Here is a 12,558-nt window from a genome sequence, read left to right as displayed (position 1 = left end):
GCATAACATCCTTACCTCTATACTCATGTCTCTCCTTGCAGAAAGGTAAGACTATGTGCAGCTCACCTGGGTGCTCTTATATAACTGATCTACTCATGCAACGATGTAATTCTAGGCAAAAACATGTAAAGACAGAAGTTCTAGACTAAATGGTATGTCAAACCCATCACAGAGACAACCAGAATATTATTTTGTTACATGCCACACATACATAAAACCAAAAGCACTACATATACACAAGCAGCTAATAATGCTGATACGCTGTATCTTCCATCCTACACAGCTTAGCTACAAATACCGCAACAAAAACTAGATTACATGAATGACATCTAGTGGACATACCCGTCCATAACAGTCAACATTTTCCAACCAATCACAAGCTTCACGTAGTACGAGCAAGCACCTGAACATCAATTAAACAATGGTAAGAATTTTCCTGGGTTTTTTATTTATTCATTTTTCTGTCTTACTAAAGTTGGTATCATCATGTGGACATGTCTTAATTTGTCCTGTACCCCAAGAGTGAATATTATTCACCATAAATCACCAGATCTTCAAATTCTTAAGAAAACATAGCTTTAACAGATTGTAAACACTGCCAAAGTCCTTACTCATTTTGGTCATTTAAAGTAATTCTTTTGTGTTTCATTCCCCATTATTGACCAGAAAGAGCTGATTTGTCCTGCTCATATAATACTTTGAGCAAGGGATTGTGGTGTTTTATTAGGGTTTCTAGCTACGATGGCAATACAAATCACTATTTATATATGCAGGGTGATTATGTCAGGAGTCATTGAGTGATACTGCTGCACAAAGATTTCTGAGTTTTCTTTCAGACCGTTTAAACATGTTTCAGCTTTTGAGTGGATGCACTGTATAGTTATACAACAACTATGAAACGTATTTTCAGAAAAGGAAAAGCAAAGTTTATTCTTCTGCCCTGGATCCGATAAGCAGATTAGAGGAAAGCAGTGATCCAGTTGCAGTCAGTATTTCCTCTACAAGCCCACAGATCCTACTTTTATCCCTTTCCAACCAGCTACAATTTGAATAGCAATCTACTGATCAAAGCTCTGTTATACTGCCCTTCCTAAGAATTACAATTTGACATGAATATACAAATCTGTACTGTTCGGTAACCCTGCAACACGTCTGGAGGCTAACCATGCTGCTGTAAATAATACAAACTAGATCCCTCACCCCAGCAATGGACGAATGTGGAGGAAACAATGAACAGCATACATAAAAGACAAATATATCTACTAAATGACACTGAACATCAGCACACCTGTGTTCTGATCCTGGTTTTGTTAGAGTTCTTCTCATGTAACCACAGACAAGTGACAGACTAATAATCTTAATGTACACCCAGATTAAATGAGTGTAAATACATATATAAGTTCAAACATATATAAGTACATATATAAAAATGTTTTATGACAGACGCAAAATAATCTGTGACATTTCCCAGAAGATAAAAAATGAGACAGTCTCAACTATCACCTATCATTCCTATCAACAGTAATTGTGATTATCCATATTTGTTTTGCAAATTCAAAGTATAACACACGAATTATCTTGCAGGCATTGTTTAAAGTAGAAAGGTGCAGGATGATTTCCTTCAGGAGTAAAAAAAAGTATCAGGTTTTAAATTAAAAATGCATTTCTTTTCCATCTGAAAAGTTCCTGTGCACAGGTAAGAAGCTGTATTCACCTATTATACGTGAATACAAGGTCAGCTTCTTTAAAGTGCTGTCTCTGTGACAGGATAGGATATATATGAATGAAGTTATAACTACATCTCATATTATACACTGAGCATGTATCTAAAACTGCCTAAGGCAAACCTACTGATTTGGTTTCCAGACAGCTGCTCTGCCCAGGAGAGAGGCTTGACAACTTGCTGAAGAATGATCATCAGAAAGGTATCAATATAATGTTGTCAGGTTTGAATAACTAGAATTTATTCCTCAAAAAGGGGCAGCTTTCCACACAGATTCACACAGATGATTAGTATACCTTTTCATTGACTAAAATGGCAAGAACCCCTACTCCAGCACTTCACCAAGCAGAGCACTAACTGTCATCCCTTATAATCACAATAACACCAAAGCATTTGTGCAGTCAGTAGTTAATCTAGTCATACCACAGTAAGATGCTTCTGAAGAGTCTAGTAAGGAAATCTAGAAGTGGAAACTTGTCCAAAAAGAAAGAAAGAAAAAATAACCCACAAATGATATCCTTGTTTTCCAGAATCCAGGATGACACAGGCCTTTCTGGCTTCTCTCTTTCCTGTGCCTTGTAAGATAAAGATAGAAAGGAAGTAGCTAATTAAAAAAACAAACCTGTAGGTAAGTAGTTCAAGGAGATACACTAGGCCACTGAAGTATCTAGGAATTTGGGTATTCATCATATGAGTCAAAACATGCATCTTGAGGATGGCCAAACTGTTCTGTGGAAATTGAAACCATACAGTGTGAGAGCACACATTTTGCTGCTCGAAAGCACAAAGCTGCTATACAGTCCATCTGCGAATACATTTAATTTTCATGTCAAATGGGCAATATTTCCAGCAGTGATATTTCATTGCTCAGAACAACAGTATAGGACAATGGACTCCCAGGGGAGTCTAAATAGTCCAGGTGAGTATTGTGTAGATGACTTTCACAGACTAAAAAGGGTCATCTTGCATTTCCTGAATCTAGAACTCTTCCCAAAAACCCTGTATTGTATTTCTTTCCTATGCATAAGTTCCATCTTCTCCTAGATTGAGCCATTACAGAGCACAAAGATTTTCTTCCATAACATCCATTTTGGACTTTTTTAAGAAGGAGAGTTTCATGCACAAAAGAAAACTTTGCAAACAATCCAAGTTCTAGTCTTTGTTGATTTTTTTTCCAAGACACATTAACTGCAGAAGTATCCCAATAAAACCACATAACGACAGAAAAGAAAATGACTACACATCACAATTCTTGTGTGGAATAAGCAGTTTGAAGTTTCTGAACGATTGATATTATTCTGTTTCTTTCCACTGGAAGAAAAAAAAAAAAGAAAAAAGAAAAAAGAAAAAGAAAGAGTAATGAAAAGTTCTGTGAGATTCTCCAGAGCTGAGTTAGGAAAGTTGGTGCACATTGTGCCTCTGTATGAAAAGCATCTCTGCCAGATGAATCAGGTAAGAACGAACTTACTGTATTTCTCTGTTCCAGTGATGAGACACAAGCAACATGAGCAGGATTTTCTAAGACTCCTGGACAGGATGAAATTCCACAAGCAAAAAGTATGCAATGTAGATGCTACTAGGTAAAATCTTCCTGCTACCTCATACCTTTCACTTCCTTGTGAGCTTATACTTTGGTTTTCATAACACATTTCAACTGCAAGGCCTTTGGCAGACAGACAGTTTCCTCATATGAAGGAAATTTTATGCCTAGCACAAGAAGTTGTTGATGCTTAAAGAATCTAAGTGATGCTCTAACATAAAAAATATTAATGTTGAGTCTGATGAGTTATGACAATGCACAGGTCAATCAACAGAAAAGATAATTGAGTAAAATTTCTTTCCTGTCCTGTGGATTCAACTTTTGTACAGAATGGTTGTGCCTTTTGCATATTCTGAAAATATATTGAAATATATTTGAGAAGACCCTGTGAAGTCTTAGGACCAAATCTGGAACAGAAATAATATGATCTTCGGGGGTGGGGAGGGAATACCTTTAAGAGCTTGGTTTCTCAGTTTTTAAAGAGACTTTCATCATCATGGCCTGACAGAAAACAGCTCTATACCTTTTGATGAAAGCTTGCCTCTGAAAGTGCTGCCCAGTTGTCCGGGCATCTGATGGCAAGGTGAGAAGGAAACTCCCTGTAAACACACAGGTTACAATAGACTTTCTCAGGAGAATGAATATCCATTCTGAGTGGGCCAATTGGAAGGTGAAAAAGTGAATGTCTAGATCTACCACACATGGTACAGGCAAGATAGCTACACTGCTGAGTCCACAAGAACGAGGGAAGACCTTATCACTCCAAATGAAAGACAGTAATACAACTTTGCTTTTCAGCACAATTATGTAAACCGGATGCTTTTAAGCCCCTGATTTCCTCTGGATAATCATGGAGCAGCTGTAACTAAACAAGGTGTCTCATTATAGAAGCTTGTTTAAAAAAATTGCACTAATTACATTTAAGATACAGCCCAGAACTTAAGGTTTGTGTTTTAACACCTGAAACCGAGAAATTGGGATCCGATGAGATGTCACAGGAATGACCTATTCAAACTGCATCACTGATTAAAAAGCAGATATGCTCAAAGTAGGTAATTTCCCATGAAAGGTTCAGCACTCAAAAAAGTACTTCTGATTTTGGTTGATTAGAATCTAGAGTTCTTCATCTTTGTGGCACATTGCAAAGTTCACCTCCATTGAAAACCTATGGTAAACCTTTACAGACAGCTTTACAGGAACACTGAAACACATTGAACACACAAAAGCAGTTCAAATCCTTTCCTCTGGGTTCTGGTGATGAGCACACAGAACTGAAAACCCAGACATTTCAGATGATCATGCCACAAAGTCAGCACATTATCAGCAAATGAGGAAAACCTTAAAAGAGTATGAAAGTCTTTGTACACCAAGCTTCTTTGAAACAAAAGAAATTATTTGTAAAAATTACCACTGTGATAGTCACATATTAGTTTAGTAACCAAAAGACATTATATTCAATAACTAGGATGAGGGATGAAAGTCAGGTTTCAGAGTTCTGTTCTAAACTATATTACAAATGAGCTATGGAAGCAACTATAAAAGCAACAGTGAGGGTTAATTCAAGTTTCTGAAGAGCTTTGCAGTCTAAGTATAGCTTGTGTTAGTAAAGCAAAAAATAAACTCTAGAAAGCATAATATACTTACAGTTATAATCAGAATTATAACCATGCTAGCTGATGGAATGTTAACAGATGAGCCATAAACACACAGACATACAACTCCACCCACAGTAAATTCATCCTAATTACTAGTTTATGAACAAGAAAATTCAGATTAAAATTGTTTATAATACTGAGGTAATATTTCTAATATCTACTACAGAAACAGCATACAGAAACACAGGAACCATAGTTTAGATAAGATTTTTTTAAAAAAATAGTTATTTACATATTGACTAATCTAGATTAAACCAGAAGATAGCTAAAACAATCTCCTCAAATTTTGTATATCTAGAGAGCTGTCTATAAAAAAAGAAACAAAGGAAACTCAATGTATGCTTTTTTTTTTTTTTCATTTTGACTGTGGAAAAACAAACGCAAACGGACATAAAAGAACGCATGTTTCAGTTAATCACACAAATGCAGTATGGTGAAAGATAAAATGTTTTGTTTAGTCAGGTTTTTGGGTTTGCTTATACAAACCTCAGACACTTCAGATCTGTTTTATACTTTCAGCATACCAAAGTTCAAAAAGGGTTGCACCAGAAGGTCACATCACAGAAACACAGCAGAATGTAATTACTTGTGTAGCGGATGCCTGGTTACATTGAGTCATGCAGAGCCGGTTCTAGAAAACACAGCCACACCGCTACACCTTGCCAACCAGAGCATGGCACATCTGTAGCTGTGCTGCACTACACCTGAAACGAGAATACTACAGGACCAAACTCATTCTTGTAGAAAGAGCTGCAACATCTCCCTATCGGCCTGAGATAGTTGGCAATCCGTTCTAGCCAATTCATAACAAGACAGTTGACTATACAGCAGTATGTATTGGGAAAAGTCTCCTAGCTTAGCAGACGTAGCTCTTACAAAAACAACTGATTTTGCTGTTGCAAAAAGCAGCAAATCTTTCAATGTTATGATCACCACCATCTTCACCACTGGGAAGACAACAGTACCTCGAATTTCCCTCACTTTCTCTAAAAAGAAAGGAGGTGGTAAAGAAACTGAGTGGTGTCTAGGTGCAGTTCTCTCAGAGGAACTGTCCCTCTCTGGATTTAAAGGAACCCGGCCATTTCCAAGTTTCTTAATTTCTTAATTTCAAGAAATCCAGGCTCTGCCTAGGTAGTTGCAAACATGATTGTTTGATTAAGTGCCAAAAATTATGAAATAAAGAAAAGATTGTTTAAATTAAACATATGCCCAAGTCTTCATAAGTTAGCATGATTTCCACCAAGAACACAAAATGATCAGCTTGAAAAGAACAAAATTGGCTTTGTTTACTGGAAGAGTTTCCCATACTAGCCAGAAGAAAGATAAAACTTGCAGTAATTTTTTTTTTTCTGTGCTTGTTTATATGATGATGTCCGTGTTATTTCAAGGAATTTCAACCCTTCATTAGATGTAGCAGACTGAGTTCCACTGCGGAGACGTGAGGTCTGGTTTTGACAGACCTTTTGCCAACCTGTTGTCTCACTAAGCCACAGTGATTTGTAGCAAAATCAATAGAAAATGACAACTATGTAGAACTCCCAGATTTTCTTGGCCATTTAGATTGTTCCTGTAGACTCACAAAACAAAAATACCAAGATTCAGAGGCAAAAGATTTCAGTTTATAGCTGGTATGGAAGTCAGGTAACCCTCAAAAAAATAAAAAGTTTCTCTGTGAGGTGAAAACCAACCAAGTCATCATCATAGCTTTAAAGTCATCCAATTTCAGCAAACACCTTTGATCTATTTCAGTGTTCTGTTACTAAGTTACTGCTGATGAAGAAATATGTGAAATACAGAAATTACAATGAACAACAGAACCTTGTCCTACCTAGACACAGACACATTACAGACTACAGCAGGTCATGGGAAACGTCAGGCAGTTCTCAATCTCTTAATACACAAAATCATGAATTCCAAGAGAAAAAAAAAAAAAAAACTAATGCTTTCTGCTTACCTGATATGGAACAATACTCCCATGAGCAGTACCCCAGCGCTTTGCTTCAATTTTGCAATTAAGGTAATTAGCTGCTACATGAGTGAGACATGCAACCTGGAAATGGAGAAAAGGTAAAGTATTCAGGAAAGCTGAAACTTCACTGACAACTTCTCTGAGATTTCTATCTATTTATATGTGCTTCAGATACATAAGTTTAAGTATTTAGGTCACAAATATGCTTTACATATTATAAATTATGCACACTTTTTTAATAGGAAAAAATCAGGCTACATCTGCATCATAGAAGTGCTTGTATACAACTCAATAAACTCAAAAAATAATACGTGTCCTATAACACCAGTAATGTTAGATAAATCTAGCATTAAACTATCCTAGGAGACAAGACAGTATGGCCATAAATATTTTGCAGAATGGTCAACTGCAGCGAAGAAAAAAAAGAAAAAAAAAATCACTGTCTTGTCCAAAGTCTAGTGGGAAGCATGATGGATTTGTGGGATAGAACTCACCATTTCCTGAACCTCAATCCCATGCTTAAATCACAAAGGCTTTTTCTCAGTTACAAGATTATCTTTCTGTTTTCTCCTATGCTTCTCGTTTTACATGTCCAAGCTATGGAAAATACTTCTGAATTCTTCAGTTCCCCACATGCTCTGTAATATTAATTAAGTGGTAGGCCTTGATAAATCATCTGCCATTAGAAGATAAGGAGAGATTTATCAAGTTATTAGTCAGACAGACAAAACTGGAAAAAGATTAATTTTCTGAAAAATATGGCACGTTAAGTTAGTAACCATAATTTGAGGGGATAAATACATACTTTGTAAGCACGAATATGTCTTAGGAAAAAGAAGTGAACATTCATGATGCAGTAATGCATGAAAATCAGTGGTTCTGTTAAAAGCAATGGCAGTTTCTTTACTCTTATTTCTTCAAGAGAATACTGTGTGTGGCTATCTCTGAAGCCAAAGTAATGCAATAAAGCACTGCAGTTCGCATGCAAAGTTATCACTAATTCACCAGACACAATACGTTTGTTTTATGCTGTTAACTAGTTGTGCCAGTAAGTGCAACTACTCACCTAAACGATAGGCCATGTGACCATTTTTTTCCAAAAATATTAATTTCCTCATATTTTTCCCCTAGATGGAAGAAACTTGCTATGATGATCCAAGTGTTTACACTGTTCTGCGCCTACTAATCAGTCTAATCTACATCAAAACATGCAGTAATTAATTCAGAGTCCACCACTGACATTCCAATACGTGAATGATATCAGAACTTCTAGAAAAAGAATGCCATTTCCTTTTCTTCTCCTTTCTCCATATATGCTGAAAAGGCAGTGTAAATGTGTCACACTCACATTTAAAGCAAATATTTAACTGTAAATCATGGATACAGTGATTTAGTCCAGCAGAAAACTTAGGATAATATACAGCAAATAAGAATTTAACTGCTGCCAAAAACTACATCCATATATACTAACTACAAATATAATGCCTTATTGCTGAGTACTGTTGGAAAACTCTTTGTAGTTGGATTTCAGCTGCAGCTTATTATAGCCCTGTGTCACTTCACTCAGCTAAAATGTTGAACAATGTCTAGTTTGTCCTTCAGTCCCCAAGAAAATCTCAGCAATTAAAGAAATGGATCTGGGAGTACGTAGAAAGAACTTTTTCTTCTGTTTGCAACTTTCCTGAGCAACACAGAATGAAATGCACCATTATTACAGAGAGAGTTTAATGAGTCACAAAAGGGTGTTATTTGTTAATAATACATAGCCTAGACCCACCGTTCCTGTCAGTTTTCAATTTGGGATCACACTTCATAGAGATATTTTTTCTACCAACACCAAATGGCTATACAATGATGATGAAATATTCATCATAAGATACACTTCTGTATTTGTGTGTAGTACTACATAGCTGCTGTATTCCACACAAATTTAACTGACAGGTGAGGTGCATGCACTACAATGAGCTTTTACTTTTAAAGACACAAGAATGCCTTCTGTGATACATGCATTTAACTTTTCACACTTCTGCAAAGAAATGCTATACCAAACTTAAGTCTGGTAAGGACATAGTGAATTAAAACTAGTGAAAGAGAAATCCGAAAATATTTATATTGAATATAATGGAGCCAAGATTTAACTTCATTAGTTTATATTCTATGCTGCAGAAATAGAGCTATGAGTTTTATAAACAAAATTCTTCACAAGAAGTTTCACAAGAAGATGTCTATCCTTAAAAAAATCTTCTTAACAGTGTTGCAAATTGCTTCAGCTTTCTCGATGAGATGAATTGAGATGAATATAATTCTTTCAATGGTGGAAAACACACACATCTAGATTTCTCCAAAGCACTCGTTCAGGTACAATAGGAAAAAAAAAATTTAAAACGTAATACTCACTAGATACTGGAATTACACCATCAAAGTTTCTGCTTAAAGACTTGTTTCAGTAGCAATAGACAGCAAATGCCAGGGAAGTCAGAAACTTAAAGACAGCAATTTTGGAACTAAAAGTTGCTTAGACTACATCAAGGCCTCAGTTCAACATGATACTTAGCCTGAAGAATAATTTCATTTCAGTCAATGTACCAATCACTTGAATGCATATGCCTACGTATCATGCTGAGACTGGTTTACTTCTTATAGTTTTTTCAATAAATCATGAATGAAAAAGGGTTTTGGTACCCTTTGATTTCCTTCTCTGAATCAGATGCGTTGTTCATAGTCAAATCAGCCAACCAAAAAGAATTAATAGTCGTAGTATCATCATCATACAAATATACTTATATTGACCACATCAAAGTAAGTATTTCAGTTCTTTGTGTTTTATGTATAAACACACTTAATTGAGTGAAGTCTGCGGCCTTTTGCCCCTTTCATAATAAATCTCTGACAAATTCAGCAGACTTAAAGGATAATTCCATTTCTACTGTCCCATGAAACTGTTATAGACAGTCCTAAGACTACCATGCTTTTCCCTTTCCTCTCTTCCTGGCTCAGTTCATTCTCTCTCCTCTCTCCAAAGATTTACTCTCAATAAAAAGACATTATCAAAAAAAGCTTTCCGCATATACATTTTATGCCCTTAATAAAGAACACAAAGAATTTATCTACCTATACCTTACAGTTGTTAAGCATTAAAAAAAAGGTACCCCAACTAAACACTTCTATGACATTATATCCCCTAGAAAAAATGTTTTTAACAAAATAAGCCTATTTCTCCAAATTCCCCTGTAATTCAAGACTCAGTTAGGACCTCACTGCTAGAGACACTTCTTGAAGTCGGAATATCTGTAGTACAATCAATCTCTCAAACTGAAGTTTGGGTACATCTGTATTACATATTCAGTTAAGTATTTTTAAATCTATATTTTAAACTGCTTTCCTGAAACCTTATAGACCCATTTCTTTTCATCTTTCATTAAGAACTATTCCTTGAAAGTAACCTTTGGAATTGTAACATTAAAGCAGATGTAATACAATGATACAGACACCTCTGTATTAATTTGCTTGCAGAGACATCTATGCGCTGTAAATACGTATTATCAAGTATCTACAGGTAGGCGTTTCTTTATTTCACACCAATAAAGAGAACACGCACTTCAACATTCCTCTTTGATATTACTGTTGACGGCCAAATCACATATTTGCGTTGCATACTTAAAGCAGAACAAAAAGAGAGCTGCATTAAGGTCTGAAAAGTTATGCTCAGTTTATGATGGAATCAGACAGATGGGAAACAAGATATTAAAAGCCACAAGGTGAGCAGACAAAGAAAGGAGACAGAATTTCAAAAGATTTTTTTCAAGATAGCACATCAAACATAATTTATTACAATGAGTTCACTGAGTCAATCAATCATTTACATGCGAGTTCAACAAGTGTATATGAATAACAAAAGACGACAGGTAACTGGAAAGAGGAGAAAATAACACTTTAATTATATTCTTTACTTTCTTCTCCCTCCAATTTTGTGTCCACTTTCCTGCCACATATCTTAACAAGGCTTGACTCATTGCCAAGTTAATTTTTTTTTCACATTCTTTGTTTACTTTTTCTTAAAGTAGGCACGTAGACTGTCTTTTAGGAACTTGGAGACACAGGCGTTTTACAGCAGCACAGATAACATTTTATGCTATACTATTGAACTAGTAATCCAATTATTTATAACTTTGTAGAAAAATCATCCTGGAAAATTTCAGTGCTTTCTGTTGTGGAAAGGCCAATTATCTTCCATTTACACCTTTTCCATACTTCTGGTGACATGAAAAAAGATCTTTGCATGAGAAAAATTTGAACATAAGGCCACAATACTCATTTGGTGTACACTAACAAAGCTCTCTTAAAATCACTGAACCTATACTGGTATTTACCTAATGACTGATTTTATGGTTTTACATGTTTTGCCCTTTCCATGTTGCAATAAATAGTTTGACACTAATAAATCAACATTCAAGTTTGATTTAAGTTTGCTTTTGCAGTTACCCCCCGTCGCCCTTCTCATTTGTATATCTGTATTGAAGCTGCTTCCATGGACGTGTGCATGGGGTGACCCTCGGCTCTTCCTTCTTGAGTGGTTTTTTTCATTTAAAAAAAAACATCAAAATCAAAAACCTCTACCAAGAAAACCCCATTCCATTTAGAAGAAAACCCCACTCGTCCAGTTGAAGTCCGATTACATTTAGCCACAAGACTTAATGAAAGTAGAAATAAGTTCTTTACTAGTCTGCAATCACCTCACTGCTGCCCTAGACAGTGCACGCATGTTTTATGTTACATCCTAAGCATTGATCCAACTGGTTCAGGACATGGCACCACACCACAATGAATGGTGCTGTTCTAACAGTTTTTAGGCAGGCAACAATGTGTTTCAAATCCCTGCAAGAATGAACTGGGCAGCACGAACCACAGCCTTGCACAGAGGCAAGAAATCTGCCACAATTCAAGGCAGCCCATTCCACAGGAGCCCAGCAGGAAGCCACAGCCGTCCCAGAAGCTGTCAACGAACATCACCTTATGTCTGGGCACATAAGGGCCTCGCATCTAACCTGGAGTTGAGAGCTCTGTGGGAGCTAAAAATCAGCTCAAGAATGCCATACAGCCATTGCGTATGGCCAGGCACACATCCCCACCTGCAAGTACACAGCAAAGCCACTGCCCACAACGAAGCAAGAATTTACAAATTCATTAATGGTGTCCCTACATCTGTGCAGGGCAGCAGATATGACCTTATCCTGAATTCACAACTGTTGTCCCATAATCTCTCTCCACATTTTTTCCCTCCCCTTCAAGAGCCAGCAGTACTGGCTTTCAGTAGTAGCTGCTTTCAACCACTGCTTTGCAGACCAGCAAATTCCATGAATGACTTTGAAGAGGTCTGCAAAAGCTAACTAAAAAAGCAAGACTACTATCACGTAGGCCAAGGTTTACTATTAATGAGTCTACACCCACTTTAGAAAATGTCTGTGGTCACATTATGAACACTGTACTCTGGGTAAAAAGTGTTTTCTTCCCAGTGACGCTGATTTCTTTTACTGTGAACCTCTAGGAATTGATCATGAATTCATCCTTCACAAAAGAAAACTCCTGGCATTGAAGCATCAACAAATGGTATAATCCCAGCCACAAATACAATCTTGTAAAGATAAAATCAAATCCTTAATGACAAATAACT

General features: G+C 36.4%; 1 protein-coding gene across 1 annotated transcript in view; it reads right to left on the bottom strand.

Moving 5' to 3' along the window:
• The window catches only part of LOC104621525 (succinate--hydroxymethylglutarate CoA-transferase-like), a gene marked incomplete at both ends in the record, with an annotated part of 90,559 nt that overhangs the window by 69,023 nt on the left and 8,978 nt on the right, over positions 1 to 12,558 (bottom strand). The window contains one exon of the mRNA XM_010288042.1: positions 6,873 to 6,968. Coding sequence (XP_010286344.1) covers positions 6,873 to 6,968 — 96 coding nt within the window. The remainder of the gene's footprint in view (positions 1 to 6,872; positions 6,969 to 12,558) is intronic.

The sequence above is a fragment of the Phaethon lepturus genome, unplaced genomic scaffold, assembly GCF_000687285.1.
Source record: "Phaethon lepturus isolate BGI_N335 unplaced genomic scaffold, ASM68728v1 scaffold4935, whole genome shotgun sequence".
Classification (NCBI taxonomy): Eukaryota; Metazoa; Chordata; class Aves; order Phaethontiformes; family Phaethontidae; genus Phaethon; species Phaethon lepturus.
The sequence above is the reverse complement of the archived record's forward strand: the minus strand, read 5'-3'. Positions and strand labels throughout refer to the sequence as shown.